Source organism: Anas platyrhynchos, chromosome 7 (genome assembly GCF_047663525.1).
Source record: "Anas platyrhynchos isolate ZD024472 breed Pekin duck chromosome 7, IASCAAS_PekinDuck_T2T, whole genome shotgun sequence".
Classification (NCBI taxonomy): domain Eukaryota; kingdom Metazoa; phylum Chordata; class Aves; order Anseriformes; family Anatidae; genus Anas; species Anas platyrhynchos.
Window position 1 is genome coordinate 24,396,446 of NC_092593.1, and position 19,567 is coordinate 24,416,012.

General features: G+C 35.2%; 2 protein-coding genes across 4 annotated transcripts in view; both read right to left on the bottom strand.

Annotated features, from left to right (window-relative positions):
- TTN (titin) overlaps nucleotides 1–2,257 on the bottom strand; it is a 243,986-nt gene extending 241,729 nt beyond the window's left edge. For all 3 annotated transcript variants that reach the window (XM_038182090.2, XM_072041024.1, XM_038182073.2), the window contains exon 1: nucleotides 2,033–2,257. The gene's annotated coding sequence lies outside the window, so the exon portion shown is untranslated. The remainder of the gene's footprint in view (nucleotides 1–2,032) is intronic.
- Nucleotides 2,258–8,631: 6,374 nt separating this feature from the next.
- CCDC141 (coiled-coil domain containing 141) overlaps nucleotides 8,632–19,567 on the bottom strand; it is an 83,192-nt gene continuing 72,256 nt past the window's right edge. Inside the window, 4 exon segments of the mRNA XM_072041028.1 lie at nucleotides 8,632–8,931; nucleotides 11,325–11,490; nucleotides 11,585–11,714; nucleotides 11,812–11,966. Coding sequence (XP_071897129.1) covers nucleotides 8,811–8,931; nucleotides 11,325–11,490; nucleotides 11,585–11,714; nucleotides 11,812–11,966 — 572 coding nt within the window. The 3' untranslated portion in view covers nucleotides 8,632–8,810.

Consider the following 19,567-nt stretch of genomic DNA (forward strand, 5'->3'; position numbering starts at 1 on the left):
TGCTAGATATTAGGAGTGTCTGTACTCATAATAATTCACACTTAAGAGTTTTAAATCACATTGACCTGGTGAAAGGGGAAAATGTAGGTTTTGAAAAGTTGTATAACAAGTTAATCTTAGGGCACGTTTAGCTGAGCTGGATGTGAAACTTATATTTAGTAAAGCTGTGAATTGGCATTACAAATGTGTTGCAGAAGTTCTGCCTGAATCATTGTGTGACCTTGTGAAGGTCATCTAGTCTCTATTTCTCCATTATTCTCCTTTATCTAAAGAGAAAACAATCTCTATGTAAAAGTTCTTTGATATGATCTGAAAATATTTTGTTAGTGTAAATTATTTGCATTCTGCAGTGGGAAGAGAACTAGGTCAGTAAGCAGCAACTTAACATGTGAAGGTCTAAAATCTATTTTGGCTTTTAATAATTAAAAAGTTGCCAGCAGGCTCTCTTTGAAATGCAGCCTGTAAGGAATTAATAATTTCATTTTACACAGAACCATACTGGCATTACAGATACAGATAAAACTGTTCTTTCTTAGAGAGTATCTCAGTGGAATTTTGAATATGGGGAGACAACCACCTTCGAAATGTGAGCTAGGGTATAAGGTAGCCACTGACACTGATGGTTTGGACAACTGCAGACCTATGTGAAATCTGAAAGAAAAATAGTTTGCCTTCTCTTATGCCACTAGATCCTACTTTGAAATAGCATACTGCTACTGAAAAAGTTTCTATCAGAAGTATTTTACATTTGCATGAATATATTTATTCAGTGACGTTAAACTCAAGGTTTTAAATTTTCAGTTTTTTAAAACTTATCTTAATAATATCATGTATCTAAGTTACATTTTTCTCATTAAAAAAAATACTCCTCTGAGCATATCATGTTTTACTAAAAAGGATTAACCTCATTATCTTTTCAAATTAATCCCACACATTTACTGGTGTTTACTTTGACTTTTCTGCCTGATTCTGTGACAGTTCCACACTTCAAGATTAACGAGAAGGTGAAGTTCACAACAAGCCACATTTATGCAGCTTTTCAAAGGGGTGAAAATTCTTCATGACAAGTTCTCTCATTGAAATCAATGGATATAATTTTAGGATTTAGACCTGCTTTTTATTGCCCCTGCTAGTTATCTGGATGCTTGTTCAAGCTTGACAGAAAACAGACTCCTATCAAACTTCTCAGCTTCATGGGAGAAAATGTGTTCAAATTAGACAGAAATGGCCAACAGTTTGTCCTAGCACAACAGCAGTTTTCTGAAAGGAAGGTGAAAAAAAAATACCTCTCACATGTAATTAACTGAGATCTACTTCAGTTACAACTGTAGGTTTTGAACCTCAGCTAAAATACATGGAAATTAGCTTACAATATAAATAAACATTATGAAAGCTTATACATAAATTTGAAGACATTAGAATAGATTAGAAATCATTTAAGTATAATTGTCATTGAGTTCACATAAAATTTATGTATTTCATTGTCTAGGCAAATTTTGGTGATGAAGATCTGATCTTATAAGGCTTTTCATACAATTAGGATTGAAAGTATGCATCTGAAATGTCATGTTCCAGAAATAACCTTCCCAGATATGAATGACAACAGACAAGTGTTCCAGAGCTGCCATGTAATTGATACCTTAGCAGTTGATTCCCTTAAAAAGTCATCAGTGCTTAGCTGATACCATATGCATTTTATCAGAGCTATTCTTGGAGCTTCTCAGTTTATCTCTTGATGGCATAACCTTGAATACTCAGACCAGAAAGGAGTTTTTAATTTAAGCAGATGTTTCCATGCACTTTTCAAACCTTAATTTAAATCAACTTTAACAATATACTGTAAAAACCTTTTTACTGAGCATTATCAAAATTTACCCCCTGAAATTTAAAACATAATCTTTTTAGACAATTTATTTGATCCATGTCCATAGTCTGAAGTCTATACCCCATAAGAGCAAACATAGATAATAGACCACATTAGGCTTATTGACTGATAAAATATTTGTTACATTAGGAGAAATGTGTTACTAACCTGATCTCTCAAAGTGCCTGTAGGAGTGGGCTAAGCCCAACGAAATCTTCTTGAACGACGTCCTTATCCAGAGTAAGGGTTTTTTAGACAATCCCAGCATGAGAATTTTAGAGCCTCTAACCATAAAAACAAAACTACACAGTCTTGACAGTGTAGTTTTGTTTTTGCAATCCCTACACCCGAGGCGAGGCGGGGAATGCACGACTGCTCAGAAGTGCTAACATGGTTGTTTTACTTTATATACCCCAGCTCTGCTGACAGGTCTACATCACCATACCAGTGACAATTCTGATTGGTTTCCTAAAAGAAAGTATCCTGTGAGAGAGGACCCACTCTATGTAACCATACACCACCTGTTGGTTTGATTGACAATACTAATTTTAGAAGCACAGAAGGGATTCACCGAGGAAACAGCATCTGTTCCAAAGATTTTGGTTTATAATTCAGTTTGGTTTATAATATACAATTTAGAAGCCATTGCAGATTTCCTAAGTTAGAAGCAAAAGAGGAAAAATTAGTAAGAACTTTAGCAGAGGACATAGGCAAGTCAGCAGTAGTCATCAGTGAGATTTAGCCTTACTTTCTTGCCTTATAAAATGTACAAGAAGCTACCAAATGCATCTGTCAATCACCAGACTAAATAAGTATACTGATCTCAGACATGCTATTAGAATATACTGTTAAAATGTATGTATGTTTGTTTTTTCCCCATAGCAGTAAATTGTAAAATTGTATTTGTGGATGTATAGATTTGACTACTGATTCTTTTTGTTTCCTTTATGGTTTTTTCTGTTGGATATTCCAAGCAGTTGAGCTTAAACACTAGTATGCAGAGTGCAGAAGTATAAACTTGGTGAGCATAATTTAACATAGATAACTACTGTAATTGCTTAAAAACTCATATGTGGCAAACTCTTTAAGCACATAATTGTCTCATAAGACTATTTATGTGGTTAAAGTCAAGCTTGTGCTTAGCCTTTTTGGTAAGGGGCTGTGTGCTGTTACCAAGATCTGCACTGAAAATGATCCCCTGAGCACATCCCTGAGAGCTGTCCTTATAATAGGTTTGCTCCCACTAAGGGAGGAAGGAGACCAACAGCTTCATAGTACCAATTCCATCTCAACCAAAAGGCTCTAGTAGTGCCAAACGCCAAACATTAAGAAAAGTACAACTGGGAAAGGCAGTTTAAAAAGAATACTTAGAAAATTAAACACAGGTTGGAGTTTTGTAATACCAGCTGAAGTTGTGTTTGAAAACGATCTGAAGGAACTTTCAGCAAGAGCTCCGGAAACTGCCAAGAGAGACCACCACTACTATAGTTCTTGTGAGGGTTGTTACACTATGGCTAACAGATCTGAACTAAACAAGAAAGGTCATACTGCTGCCTGTACTGAAGTACTCTGTACTTCAGTTTATCCATCTGTACTATGGTGGTCTCTGCCCTTTAAATTATCCATCCCATAACATCAACTTTACCGCTACACCTAGCATGCAGCAGTAACAACAGCAACAGAAACTGGAATAGTCTCTTATACTGGTACCATCTAGAGTCTTGCAGAAGTTGAAAGTCAGAGTACTATGCTTCATATTTGACTTCTGGTGCAAGTAGATGTCAGAGAACCTAATTTTTCTGCATAAGACTTAGCACGGTAACAAATGCACCTTATTAGCAGAGAGGAAAACTTATCTTCTACTAAAGGATACAGAATGTCTGAAGAAATCTGTGTAAAGGTCTGATTCTAAATAGAGACTTGCTAAAATAGCAAATGGCAATTTTTTCTGTACTTGAACACTCAAATATTCAGTGAAAAAATCAACTTGGAGAAAACGCACTGTCTAAAATCTGCAAATTTAGCAATTAAAAAAAGAAAAAAGGCAGCTTATTGATGATGTCTAAGTCAAATAAACAATGAAAACTTTTATGAAATTGTGATAATTTCTAAATGAGAGAAACGTGAAAACTGTCACTTTTGAAGATGAGATAGCCAGAAGTTCAATTTTTGCAATTTCAGTCAAGTCAGCAACAATTCAACAATTGCTAAAAATAGAAATTTACAAGAAAAAACATTCTGCTGTATTCAAATATATAAACAGAATATTCTAGATTTTTAATACAAGTCCTCCCCCCCCACCCCCTTTTTTTTTCCCAGAAGGTTTACATTGCCTTTGATCACTACTATATCTACCTGCATCTGAATAAAAGTTTGTACTTCCTCAACTTTTTCTTTTGCTGGTGGATTCAGAAATGAAATCAGTGAAATATTTCTTTCATGCTCTTAAGGAAATAGGAATAATTTACATCCCATGCTTTAACAGACGGTCAGCCCAGTGTGATTTCTGCATGCTTAGTGTCACATAGTGTATCTACAATACAAAGGAGAAGGACAAGTTCAGTGTTCACACTGTGTAGCAAAGACATTGCTAGCAAAAACATGACATTATTTCTTTGCTTCAGGATCAAGGAAAAAATAGATCAAGATAACAACAAAGATATTTTTTTTCAGGCAGACAGAAAAACTGGGGATTATTATTCAAGTTTCAGCATTTGCTTCAAGCTGCTATTACTTTAAGTAGAAACTATCTATTGTCAATGTTACTACAGGATATATATTATACTGTAAGCCAGCAATACACTTGAGAAATAGCAGGTAATGTAACATAATAATGAAACATTGTGGCATCGATACCAACAACCACTTTGTATGTGATTCACCTTGTTCAGCTCTAACAATGCCATTGACTTGATGAGCGTAGCTACTCAAAAGAAACAATTACTTGAGTAGGCCCACATGAAGATAGCTTGAAAGCTCAGTACTAGAAATAATAATAATAGCACTTAGAAACAAAATCTTTCTTTCTAAAATATTGAAAGCTTCAAACAGCTGCTTGGGCAAGTTTTCAATGTACTTCAGTTTTAATGAAATGAAAATTCATAATTTGCTTTAAAACAACAACAACAACAAAAAAAAAAAAACCACAAACTTTTCTTCATAATTTCTTAATCAGCAGTGGTTTGCTATGTGCTGTAGCTGCAAAGCCAATATGACATAAACCCTGCTTTCTTTCCTAGGGTTCTGTTCATTTGTCTACAGGTTAATTTGCAAACTGCATGGAAAGAACCAGTATCTCTCTCATTTCCTTCTCTACTTCTGTTTTCCCTTGGTTCTTTCATAATTTTTGTCCTTTCCTACACGATGCGTTTTATACCTCCTTCTGTATACTATTTTCATGTCATTCTGCCTCCAAACTGAATATACAAAACCAAATGTGCCATGAAAAAAATCATTTGGTTATTTTAAATAAAATTTCTCACCTATAAGAAGCTGTCCTAAATCCTTACAGGACTGGTAAAACACAACTAGAAATGTAGTTATATCTTATATCCTTGCTGAATTTCCCATTTTCTAAAGCCTACTTCTGAAAAAACTATTGGTTTCAGTTCCTCCCCCTCACAGTCCTTCCTTCTTTAATCTTAGAAATGACTAAAAAATTCATAACCATTAAACCATTAAATTCTTACCTGAAATCAACTCACAAAAATTCCACTACCCTCATCAACCCCCTTTACCCAGTGCTTTGTAATGAAACGTAGGGAACCTTAAATACACACTATAAACTGCATAATATTAAGAACCATGTTTGTGTACTGCAGCTGGCTTCTCAAAAGCTGCTACATTTTCAAATGCTAACATCTCTTATCCGAGATATTTTACATGTTTATGCAAGATCTATTAATCCTTTTCAACATGAACTAATTTTGCTTGAAGAAAATAGCTTTACTTACTAGTGAAAAAGGTACTGTCAGTTGCTCCCACCATAGAAAAGATAACTAAGGCACTAAGCAACTTTTCAAACTACTCTATTTATTTAATGCGTGAACAACTTACTGAGAACTGTGACTAGATTTGAAAGGGTGTGGAATAGTTATCAGGATCCATATACAATAACTTCATGTTGATAGTTGTCACTTATCATATCCTTGGAAATATCTAAGAACAAGATTTACAGACATCACTTTAGAGCTCATACTTACCAAGTTTTCCCTTTTTTTTTTTTCAATTTCATACACATGTTTACATATGTAAGGCATATATGCAAGGAAGGCATATAAAAAAATACTTAGCTCTTCACCTGAGAAAACGTCCTACCAACAATGCCTGAGACACCAAGAATATATTTACTGATGTCTAACTATTCTATTTCTTTTCACAAAATAACAATTAAAATCTTAATAGTGGGGACAAATATTAACTTGCACAGAGACACTCCTTAGAATTTAATAGATGCATGTGCCCCATCAAGTTTTTCATACCTTTTATCAGCAGCTTGGGCATCAACAATTTATAAAAAGATAAGCAAAAAAGCAAACAAACCAAGAAACAAAGACAAAATTAACGTGTTTCATAACTGATAAATTCCATGGGATCATTTGGAGCAATATCTGTGCTACTCATTGACAAAATGTTGGCAGTTCTTTTCTTTATCTGTTTGTAAACAAAGGTTTCTACTGTTTTGTAAGAAAACCATATGACAGAACAGATGCACAGATTTCTGTTCTGCCTTGTGTATTATTTAGAAAAGTTTTAAGAAAATTATGTATTTATTAAGTCATGCTATATGCATCAGGGAAAAAAAGCCCATCTCACATATAACAAAGTTCAATTTATTTCTACAGGCTGACAATCAAGAAGGAAAGCAAGAACCACCCAACACATTAGGCAACTTTGCTGAGATATTAAGATCAGAAGGCACTGAATTCTACTTTCATTTTTACAGAATGGCTTTTTAAACAGGAAATCTTATAAGCCATACTTAAAAGTTCCACTGATAAAAGGACATTTATTATAGGGTGAGTTGATTTCATTTTTTTGAGATATCTGATACATATTCTCAGTCCTCTGCATGCTATTACAGTTAGAAACAATATATCCTTTGAAATCTTTAAACAACATATGCAGAGGAAGAAACGGTTAGCAGAAACATAGTTGTATGGGATCCACTGGTTGTTTAATATTTGTCTCCATTCCATCTTGGAAAAAACTCCTTTTGGTGAAAGATACAGTGTAATTAAAAAGAGCAAGAACATCAGTCCTTAGTTACTATATTTACATGCACACATACACAGCCTTGTGACTCTTTCATGGGCAGAATGCCATTGACTTTTCTATAATTTCAAACAAGTGATTTATGTGATCAGGTGAAGACATGTACATGATATTTTTTCAGCTCATTTCCTCTCTAGGCCTGTGCTTTTATTTGGAGAGAAATCTAGGTTACTACCAGCCAACTTGCACACTGTTGGAAACATGTTTAATGTTTTGGCATTATGATTGAAGCAACTGTCAAAATATTTTATTCTTTATTTTGCACAGATGACATCTACTTGGATGTAGCACAAAGATGTTGTGCTTCTTAAACTCTTGTATGCTCCCTCTGGGAAGTGTGAGTGCATTGTTGTCATATATAAATCCAGTGTAGGACTAATCAATGTTTATAAAAAGAATGACAAATTGTTGCACAATAGGCAGTTGGAGAAAAAACACATGCATCTGTTGTATTATACAAGCCACATGCAGTACACTAAATAGATAAATGAGTAACAGGAATCATTTGCTAACTATGACTTTGAAAATGTGAATCAGAAGGACCAAGGTGAAGAACAGATAGCCCCAAGTCTAACTAGATGTTCTGTGCCAGTCAAACAGCCAGCCAAAACAGGTCTTTTCCTCAGCCAATTGTTTTAATGCTGCAAGTGGATGACACTCCAAATGTCCTCCTCTTTCTCTGCAGGGAGCTTTCCAACTCAAAAAGACACCTAGTCTCTGAATTCAAGAGATGAAAACAAAAATTTCATCTTGCCAATGATTGCCCTACTATCCAAATGACTTTTCAGTTCAGGTTTTGTCTGTATCCTGAATGGATGCTGCATGTCTTTAGCAATTTTACCACTGGGGAAGAATCCCCTTGGCTAAACTAAGGATGAGCTTACAAACTAGCTAGGGTATTGCTTCATAAATGCACTCCTTTGGATCACAATGACATACATCAACTGGAAATGGACTGCTTTGTCACAGCAATCCAATCCTGAAAACAGAAGCTATGTAATTCTCCGTTATGCTGCCTTAAAGAGATTCCTTGTTCCCTGAGGACATTATTGGTACTAAGTAGGCATTAGACAACGTTTGCAATAATTAGCTACCAGTTCTTTAGAAGCCCAGCCCCTTCTGGAAATGTCTCAATACTGTTAGAAATACGGTAACACAGTATTTAATATACAGGAATAGATATAAACAGTAAAGTAGTACATTATAAACTGTAATACAGTTTATGAGCTTTTTACTTTAAACAGTATAAACTCATAATTCCTCATTCTGCAAGCTGAGTTTACATCTGAATTCTCTATATAAGGTAGTAGGAAGAACTGTTGATGGAATTGATTGTCATTGACTGAATTAGTACAAAACAGTTGGTACTGCTGAATCAGCAAGGAGGTACGCATTGTTTATAATGTTTCCCTTTTCCCATCATTTTTTTCTATTAGATTTGTCTAACAAACCACAAAGAAAAACAAAAGAAATAGAAATCCCAGTCTAATAAATGCTGTGCACAGATGGATTTTTATTAATGATGAGTTACAGAGAAACCAAAATACAAATTGTAACCTACATATAAACCAAATAGCACTCAAAGACTCATTTTCTCCTCACACATGGTCAACACCCAATAATGGACACAGCAAACAAAACGAACGCTCTCATGAATCAGGTATTTTGTAGTTCAGTCCATCTGATCCTCTGAAGCACGCAGAAGAACAGGATCATGTTCCAAACTGAAGCTAACCTCTGTTGGCCTCACAAGTTCAACATACACTCCTTGAAGCCAGAGTTTCTCTTTAAACCTATTAAAAAAAAAAAAAAAGTCAGTTAATATTGCCTATATTTTAAAATGGTGGCTGTTGCATCATTTCCTTTCATAATCAGCACCATAGTAGGTAACATAAGTTGTTGGTCTTAAGGCACTAAGAGATCAAAGAGCAAAAGCAGAGTGACAAGACAGAACATAAGTTATCCTAACACTATCTTACTGACGATAAATAATCAGAGAGTACTTTAGGTATAACAAACATAAGAGATTATTATTATTATTATCTTTTAAAGAAGAATTTCAATCTTTCTGCATGATCTACATGTTTTAATCATATTGAATTCTATATTAGCACCACATAAAATTAACACGATCTTGCATTTGATTTCATTGCTTTGGAATACCCGTCACCTCACCGTGATACAGTGATATAGAAAACACAGATCAAAACACAAGGGACCAGTGCTTGATCTGCCGTCCATGAGAGAAAGCATGCAGGCAGCTTCTGATGAAATGTGAACAGCTTTTTCAATCAGCATATAGAATAACTTTCCATTTGCATGGTGCTCTACAACTAGATAAGGCAAGCCTCAAGAACTGATGAAAGAAAAAAAAAATGTTGCTCTTTTCTATGACCTTTTGGCATAATACTCACTATGTATGAAAAGAAATATATATATTTAGATATTTTCAGGAAGCAAATGCATTTTTACATGACCAGTGTAAAATTAATATTTTGAGAAGACCATGAAGGAGAAGCCTGACAGCAGTCCCACAGGTTGTCAACCACTTTTCAAAGTTATGTTAACCATTACTTCTTGAGACCCACCGGGCCTCTTTTCCATTATATTGCTCCAAATAACTTCAAGAAAGAAAGCTATTTTACCATACCTAGTGAAAACATCTTTTCACTGTAAAACAGTGAAACTCTTACTAGTTTCAGTCATGTAATATACATTATTAGTAGAATTGTTCAGTTATTTTCTGTTGAAAACCTCTGACAGCAAAACTGTGAATATAAATCTTTTCCCAACACTCAAGTCCCAATCTTATGTCATCTTACCTGATGCTTGCAATGAAACAATGAACTGACAATGGAGTAAACCAGATTAGTAACAGTCCCAAGATATAAAAACTCACCCCTGAACACGTTACAACAAAGCACATGAAGTTCTAGCATTATAAGCTACAGTTGGCTATCAGAGCCTAAATTCAGAAGGCAAGATATAACCTTGTGCAGGAAGTCAACACAAAGACTATTGACTTTAAATACCTCACTTAATCTCTTCAAGGTGCATAATGGAAGGCTTTGGCATCTTAAATCAGTTAACAAGTAATGATTGCTCCTGTGCTAGTAGGATTGTTACTAATACTTCTACAAAGATGCTTACCTAGTAGAAAACTTTGCTTGCATATTCGTTTATTGAGACTTCATGTTCTAGATGTATGACATTAAAATGAGGTCTACTCTCATAAGGATCATTTTCCTTTTGCTTATTAAAGGTCCAAAATATTACAAATTTCTGCATGGCACAGCAGACAAGGAGCTCCTATATCAACTTTGTCCTGGAGGCTGCAACTATTTTATTAATTAATACATCACAATTTTTAAATGTAGACCACATATCATGGGATTATTTTGCAGACAAATACTCCTTCAGTACAGTCAAATGTTACCTGTGTATTACAATTACTTACAGATTCAATAGTTGGTTAATATTTGGATGATCTTTCATATAATAAGAAATAATTGCTACTAGAGGTTTTTGTGCATGTTGCTTTTAGCATTTTAATAAACAACAATAATAATGAATATACTGCAGTAAAACAAGAGAATTAGTGTCTATGCATATATGTATGCACATATAGAAAATGTGAACTGCTCTACTTGGGCAACATGCTCTTGCAAAGAAAACGATTCAAGGCTTTTGCAAGATATCCAATGGTGTTCTGCAAATGTTAAATACAAAAGTTAGATTTAGCAACTACTTTCTCCTTTAAAAAGGAAATGCTAATGGGCTAAAAATTGGTATACTCTAATGCCATGTCAAAAGCCCATCTGCACAACAAAGGACAAATACTTAAGTCATATCAACCTTAATTTCTGGAATACTTTTTACCTTTGAGTTTTTCAGTTGTAGGTTAATACGTAGATTAATATAGCTAGATATAAAAAATAAATCACCAAACTAAATATCTTGTTCCACATAAATTCACTTTTCTATTGTATTACAAGGTCTTTAAACTAATAAAATTTAATACCTTTTAATGCAGGATTAAATGCAAAAGGCGGTCACAGTATGTGCTTCGTTTACATTATGCAAAAATTCATAGGAACAGAAAGAGTGTTTGATGGGTGCTTCATAAATTAGTTTTTAGAGCTATTTGAGTATTACAAGATGTAGCACAGAGTAAGCTGCAAATTACCTTAATGGGAGATGTTTAGTGACTGGCCTTTGATCTCTCACATAAAATGTGTCCTGGGTTTGTAGTAGTTCACCTGTGGTGACATGCACTTTTTCTGAAAAATATCCATCTTTCCATTCTGATTTAGTCTGAGTTACAGTGGAAATTTCTGGGGTTTTATTTTTCTCTGAAACAAGACATGTACATCAGTAAGTGGAAATTAGGTTCTCAAGTAATATGGCAATGTGCCTTAAAGCATGCAGCTGGCCAGGGTGAGTCACCTATCACTGTTACAACAGCAGAACAGTGTGCCTTTCCAACTTCATTGCTGGCAACACAGATATATTTCCCAGTATCAGCAAGGACTACATTTCTTTTTAAGAGGTAATAGGTATCTCCTAATTTCTCAACCTGTAAAACAATAGAACACACATAGGAAATTATAAGGAGCATAAAGCAAAATGTATTATCTCTCTCCAAGAAATATTTTAAGAACTTTAGAACATACACTGATATCTCCAGCTACCACTTGGATATCATCCTTAGTCCAGCAGACATGGGGTTTGGGCTTTCCATGTATAGTGCAATGTAGGATTAAATCTTCTCCTTCCTGTAAAGTTGTATGTCCAAATTTTTGTATGAAGCTTGGCTGTTTTCCCTGTACTGAAAAAAAAAAAAAAAAAAATTATTCACTCTACTTTAGATGGCACAACTAAAGCAACTGAAGCAAAAATCCATTCTCATAGTTAGAACGTTACCACATTCCATGACAAAGAGAGCCTTCACTGATACCTGGAACTCAGGATAACTTGTTTGCAAGACAGGAGTAGGCAGACATCATTTATCTACATAATATAAAGTTTGCTGAAACACGTAGATATAAAGCATCCAAGAATTTCATGCATCAGGAGTGATATTAGATTCACGTAATGATAGCGAATCACATTCTTTGTGTAGTAATAGGTAAATATATGTGGATTACTGTGTTTCAGTGAAGAGTAAATAAATATCTCACACAAGTTTAAAGGAAAAAAGTTAAGACAGCTAACTTGCATTTAGTGTACTGTCATACATCACACTTTACTTCTTTTTATTCCAATGTTCCAGTCTAAAATGTTGTTGAAAAAAAAATATATTGTTCTATATTTACAGCAATGATTACAGCCAGAACACGGCCTCTGTACTACTATCATCAAGACCAATATTTTGGCCATCATTAACACTGAGGCCACACACTATGAGATTATGCAGTACATATTTGATTTAGATGAAGCATGGACACATAATTGCATTTATTTTGCAATAACCAGAGCACATGAGGTAGAGTTTGTATTGGTTTCGTGCCAACTGTAGGAGGACAGATGATACCTGAGCCAATACCAGAGCACAAAGTCTGGCCAATACAAATTAACTCATCAGAAATATTTGAAGAAATTTCAGTCATCTGAGTCAGTTTGTACTGAATCAGAGCTTTGCTTTATGTGACAATAACTTTAATGAGCTGTAAAGCTGGATGTACTGAAGCATCATACTTCTACCCAAAGTTCCACTTAAATTCTACCTCCATGGCCACATTAAAAGAAGAATAAGACTTCAGAATTCAGAATAAGTATTTATGACACAGGGAATTCAGAGCAGCTCTGATGCTAACACACAGAATACACAGAAAGATAAATACTGTAACAAATATAAACATTTTGCTTCCCTATTTCTTATTCCTCTTTATGATAAACTATAATATATCTCTGTAATATTGAGCAAAACTAATCAGTCTTTTCAGAAATTGAAGGTTACTGAAATGTACTACGAACTATGCCAGCATCACCCCATTGTATTACAATAAATACTTTTGCTTTATGTTATTGTGAAACAAAAACCAGCATATGTCACAAACGTTGCCAGCAACATTTAAATCCATAATATATGGATTACTAGCCACTCTCCTTTGGATGTATTTGCCTAACGTGGGACTGTCAACATGGTGAGGCAGACATTTTCACCTCCTGTATTAATACATTCTTTGCTTAGGTAAGCTATTACTCAAAAGAAGCTTTCAATAAAGTCTTAGCTGCATAACATTCTTCCCATCCTGTAGGTCTGAGGCCACAACACAAAGCAGAAGTATGTGACTTTTACTCTCATACTCTTGCTAACCTAAGATAGCTCAGTAGATCAACAGCTGAGCTCTCAGCTGTTGAAAGCTAGCATACACAAGCTGCCACCATTGTTACATTGCAGAGATTTGGAATCTGCAGCTTCACTTGCAGCTTCACTTCAACAGGAGAAACAACCAAGCAACCAAAGAATAAAAGATTTGAATGGAACTGTGACAATGATCAATCAGATCACATCTTGATTTTGGATCATTAAATCAGCAGAACACGGAAACTAAGATGACCAGTTTCTAGACAGCAAAGTGAAAAGTATGTGGAAGAAAAAAAAAACCAACAACAACAAAAAAAAAAAAAAACACAACATGAAGTGGCAGTAACTCTTTGAGGAACATGCTACAGTACCCAACAAAGGAACATTCTGATGTAAAAAGGAGAGATCTTCCTCTGACAGCAACCTTCAAAAGGAAATATATGATTATATTTCACCAATGATTTGCCCATGATAACATAATGAAATGCTAGAATAAGCTAAAACAACTTGCCAATTAAAAATGATTCCTAGGATAGACATCGTATGAACCACAAAGTTTAGCAGGAACAGATTTTTTTCCCTGCCTTATGGAAGAAACCAAATTTCAGGTTGTCAGGGCTACTGAAAACCCACTCTGTCAACTTCATCCAAGAAATTTGCCTATTCAATTCATAATATTAAATGTTATATATATGTTGGAAACAGTACAATTCTGCTGTAAACTGGGGAACTGGCAAGCATGAAAAGGAAAACTCAGAGGTCTGCAAAAACTGCAGGTGGGGAGAAACCTGGGTTTGACTTCATCACGTGTTTTTTACCACCCCCACTGATGCTCAAACACAGGTGGTACCAGATCAAGCCAAATTGTTTTCAGCAGCCAGTTTTTATTACTATGATTCATGGTTATTCTTAATCTGTTTACTCTGCGCATGTAATTTTCAAACCTCTGAATGTCTTGAAATGCGATGTTAGGAAATTTTACCAACGTCTAACTGTATTGTCTACAAAAATTTAGACTAGACTGAGATTCATACCATGCTGCTCAGAGAATTTGGATTACTCTCAGCATTACTCTTACTTGAAACTGTATTTTATTGTTTGGCGATTTTTGTTTTAGTCAAGCTACTAACACACTCAGAAGGAATTTTATTAAGAAAAATCAAGTGGGCCAATGATCCCAGCTGATCAGAAATAACCATATCCAGAGCTCAAGTCTCATTGAATAACATGCCTCAAAAAAGGAAACTGAGCTGTAATTTTTAAAGACTCCCCCGCACACACAAAATAATACTACCTTAGTCTACCAAAGTCTCCAGAAAAAGGAGCAGAAATAGGCATACCTTACCAGTCATTTGAGAGGAAGCCACCTTCTCCACTGCAGCTCCATCCACGTTTGATCCAAAGCCAACCAGAGGAATGCCTCAGCCTCCCTTTGCTTATTGACTCACACCTAGACCCACAATCAGCTGCTTCTTTTGAAAAATAAAAAGAATTTCCCCTTTCCCCTCCAAATTTGTACACCTTGTGTAAGCACCCTTTCACATAATTCCACTTCTTCTAGTCATGCAATCTCGTTCACCACTTTCTTTTTAAACGGGTGCCTGTATACGGGGAAGGAGGAAGAGAAGTTAGGTTAGTAAAGTACCTAAGCAGAATATTTTTGTTGTGAGTCTGAAGAGATATCTAAAACTGCTCCTTAAAAGAGCGGTCAGTAAGATATAAATATTCTTGGATCTTACATTAATTGTAGGTTCAAAACTGTGGCCGTGGGAGCTCAGTATGGTAAAACAAGAATGCAGAAAAAATGGAATTCAAAACACCCATGTGTACTACTCTGCTTGTACAGAATAGTTAAAAGAAGGAAGCAAGGTATACACAACACGAACTACAAAGAGAAAAAAAATAGGGGTGGGGAGAGAGGAGGGGGAAGGAAGCCTGGCAGGAATTTTCCAGCAATTTTTTTGTGGAACTCATCGGAGTCATCAAAACAAGAGTATTTAAACCAGACTACCAACAAAGCAGTACTCAGTATTGACTACACTGTTGTTTAGAAAGTGAAGCATTAAAAACCAGGACGCTTTCAAGTATCTCGCTGTGTAGTCAGTATCTCTAACCTCTTCCTTTTTAAATTTAATTCTTGCAGCTATTAAAAATGTGTCTGATATCCACATAACTATTAAAAATATTTCTGATTAAAGTTCAATGCAATACGGTACTCACTCTGAGACAAGTGAAAACCAAGTTTAGTTAATCTAAAATTCACAGAAATTTCCAAATTCTCTGAGGAATGTTTTAATGAAAAATGAGATTAAAAACTTCTGCACTGATTTACAGAATCACAGAATTTCTAGGTTGGAAGAGACCTCAAGACCATCGAGTCCAACCTCTGACCTAACACTAACAAGTCCTCCACTAAACCATATCACTAAGCTCTACATCTAAACATCTTTTTCAGACCTCCAGGGATGGTGACTCAACCACTTCCCTGGGCAGCCCATTCCAATGCCTAACAACCCTTTCGGTAAAGAAGTTCTTCCTAACATCCAACCTAAAACTCCCCTGATGCAACTTTGTCCGTTCCCCCTCGTCCTGTCACCAGTCACCAGGCACGTCCTGTCACCAGGCACCCCCACCTCGCTACAGCCTCCTTTAAGGTACTTGTACAGAGTTGGTCTATGTTTACTATTTCAGTGTGTCAACATAGTAACAGCATGAATGTAATACTTTTGTGCACCCTTAAATACAATTGTATACTTAGATATTGAAAGTTAGATTCCTTTGCATCTCAATCTCTTTTCACAACTTGAAAGATGTCATTTAATATTTAAATAGAAGCTTAATTCTTGGACTTAATCCAATGGTAGAAAACTTATTCTTTCACAAAAAACATGTTTGAGTAAAAATGAGAGTGGATGTGCTGGCAAGAGCACAGATTATAAGCCACTTCATCTGCTTTTGAACTGAACAGTAAAACTAATGCTTACTTTCTTTAGAAAGGCAGCTGGCTTCCCTGGGTGACAGGTAATCTACTGGGGTCTTCCATATAATCTTTGGATGCATATAATTTTACTCAGTGTTCAAAGACTGTTATATCAGCATTCTAGTGATCCCCATGGGAATAATTTTTGTTTTGGCTTTGCTCGATGTAGCTGGAGACAAGACATTGACTTTTTGTTTTTTTCCTTTGATGAGGATCTGTTGAAATCTGAGGTATGGATTTTTTCAGTTAGAACTGGCATTTATGGTTCAAGTTGGAAAAGGAGTGTTAACCTCACCAAGCGTGGACTTTCACTACCATTCTTCCTTGGTAGTTTTGCAGTCAGAGGGCAGCTTTTCTTTAGTGACTTCTTAGACAGAAGTAGATTAAGAATGTCCTTCTCTAGCCAACAAAATTGAGCATGGATGGTGTTTCAACACCATATTGTAGCAGTGATCATCTACAGGAACATTTCATCAATGCAGCTTCCTCTTCTACAACGTCTTCCGGACTATCATCCTAAATCAAGACTCAAACAGCAATGCCTTAAAAAAGTCCATTAAGATAAACTACTTTTCCATATCTTGTTCAGTATATGAACTACCAATAAGACTTTCAAAATATTATTATAAAAAGATAAAAATAAATAAGGAAAATACAATCTTTAGCAACAATCCTCATTTCATGAATTATTTAAACTATAACTCAGAAGAACAAAATCAGATTTTAATTGTATTTCTGCAAAGGGGTACAAAAAGTTAAGCATACAAGACTAGAAATATGAAGCATGATACATATGCAGAGTTTTACTGTAAAGGGTAGAATATACTTCATAAGCATATAGAACATAGATTTTCAACAGTTTGAACAAAATCTACTCTCCTGCTCTGAAGCATCTTTTAATCTCTTCTTCTCTTAGAGCAAAGATTACAGTCTTCCTTGCTATGCTTGAGAGTGTGTGTGTAACCCAAACTCCAACAGCAGATAACATTACTGGTTAGTTTCTAATAATAATAATAGTGAAAAGACTGAATAAATCCCACTTGGGTTCAAAGCTTACTCTCACCCAATTTTGCAAACTAGCTTCAGATATTGTCTGTCAAATCTCACATGAACCAAGTAACTGAGATCTCTTCTGCTTGTTCTAAAGCCTTTTAAGTAACATTAAGAACAAGAGCAGATACAGATTTAATGTAAATGTGTATGAGAGATAAGGTCTACATAGCAGCTCCCTTGTAATTCCTCAGTCTGGATGTACATGAGGAATGAGAAAGAACACCCCTCTAGGAGTTTTCTGTTGCCTTTTCAACTCATAGGGCTGATTATTGTAAATAGTAAATAGTCTTTCTTGAAGTGCTATCAAGCAACTGGATCTGACTACCAGTCTATATCCAAGCTACCTCTGGTTTCTGCTCCATTACAAGATGAAATGTTCAAGTTTTTCATTTTGATAGAACTACAAGTGGGGTTGTGACAAGATTTTCTGAACAGAATTAGAATCCTTGACTCCTGAAGGACAGAAGCTCACCCTGCATTGCTGTTTTGATCCACAAGTGGCTTTCCTCCAACCAAAAGGTCAACTTTGTGCTGAACTCACCCACTCACCATATAAAGATGACAGAACAATGATTATTCTAGCATTGAACTTTCTGTGGTTTTCAAGATGAAGCATCCACACGTTAAATGATGCAGCTTTGAGTGCAGCCTCTACAGAACTGACTCTGGTACTAGCTTTAGGACAGTTAATGATTAATTTAAAGGCCTGATTCAGGAAGTGGCAAGGCAGAAGAGAACATCTTTGCTTTCTCTCCTGTTTTTTTGCTCCCCCCCCCCCCCCCTTTTTTTTTTTTCCTTCCTTGGTACATAAACTTAGCCTCAAGATTGAAGGCAAAAATGCCTGGGAAAGTGATCTGAGTGTCCTATAAAGTTAACTAGAAAGCAAATCAAAACATCCATGAGTACTTTTAATTTTTGAATGATGGGCTTCAGGAAGAGTCACAATTCTCAGTAAAAACAGAGCACCGAAGGCAGCCATTACCTAAGATTTTTTTTTTTTTTTCCAAACACAAAATAAGTGTTATAAACAGGATACAGTTATACTGGCAGCTGTGTAGCAGACAAAGCTTTATAGTGTGTAGGAGAGTCATGTGGAGTTTGTTCTTACCATAATACTACTTAATGTAACAAACTTTTACAGAAGAGGTGATTTTTATAGCTGGGAGAATGGACCGACCTTTTCAGGAGATGACTGAACTCAGAAAATTGCTCGTTCAGGGTTTAGTTAAATATTTTGTTTTATCATTTGCTCACTACCTCCTCTCCTCTTCCTCCAGCTCCCTCTTATAATTGTGCGGTTGTACTCCCTTAAGAACTTCTCCTGCTTCAAGGGTACAGGAATTTTAATAAAGTTACACTCACATATCTAAATGTCAGTGTTCAATTTCATTGACGCCCTGCAATTTGCAATATGTATTCTGCTCACAGCATGCTTCACAGTAGAAGGCTTATTTTCTTTCAGCAATATGTGGAAGAGAAAGTAAATATTTCCTCTAAATTTTCCACACCACCATAATCATAATATGAAAGACGAAAATCAAAGATGCAGGAAAAATCATGTGTCTTTCTCTCAATTGGTTTTATCATACTTAAACAAATACTAGGAGTAAAGAAGGATTCAAATGACATTTAAGGATTTATGAATTAATTTTTCCACTAGCAGTTATGTTGCTTTTATCAAATATTTAAGCAAAGTACTTAATAAATAAGATCTACGGCTGTCCTAGTCAAGAATGAAATGCAATATGTTGATAAATTTCTGTTCTGGATTAACTACTTTCAAGTTACAGAAGAATTCTATTTGACTGATTTTTTAAATTACTTTATTTTTTGGTGTGAGTGTACTTTTGAGTATTTCTACAATGTGATTGTTTGAAATAAATGCATTAAAATTTTTAAATGTGCATAAAAGCTAATTTCATAAACTATTAATTTTCTTTTTCTCTATATTAACAGTATAGAAAACTATCATAAATATTTATAATTTTAATTTTATAAGAAGGCAGAGAATGATCACAAGCATCTCTCTAAGCAGATGGATATGTTGGAAGGTCTCATTTTGTAAACATCTGCAGGTTTTGTTCTA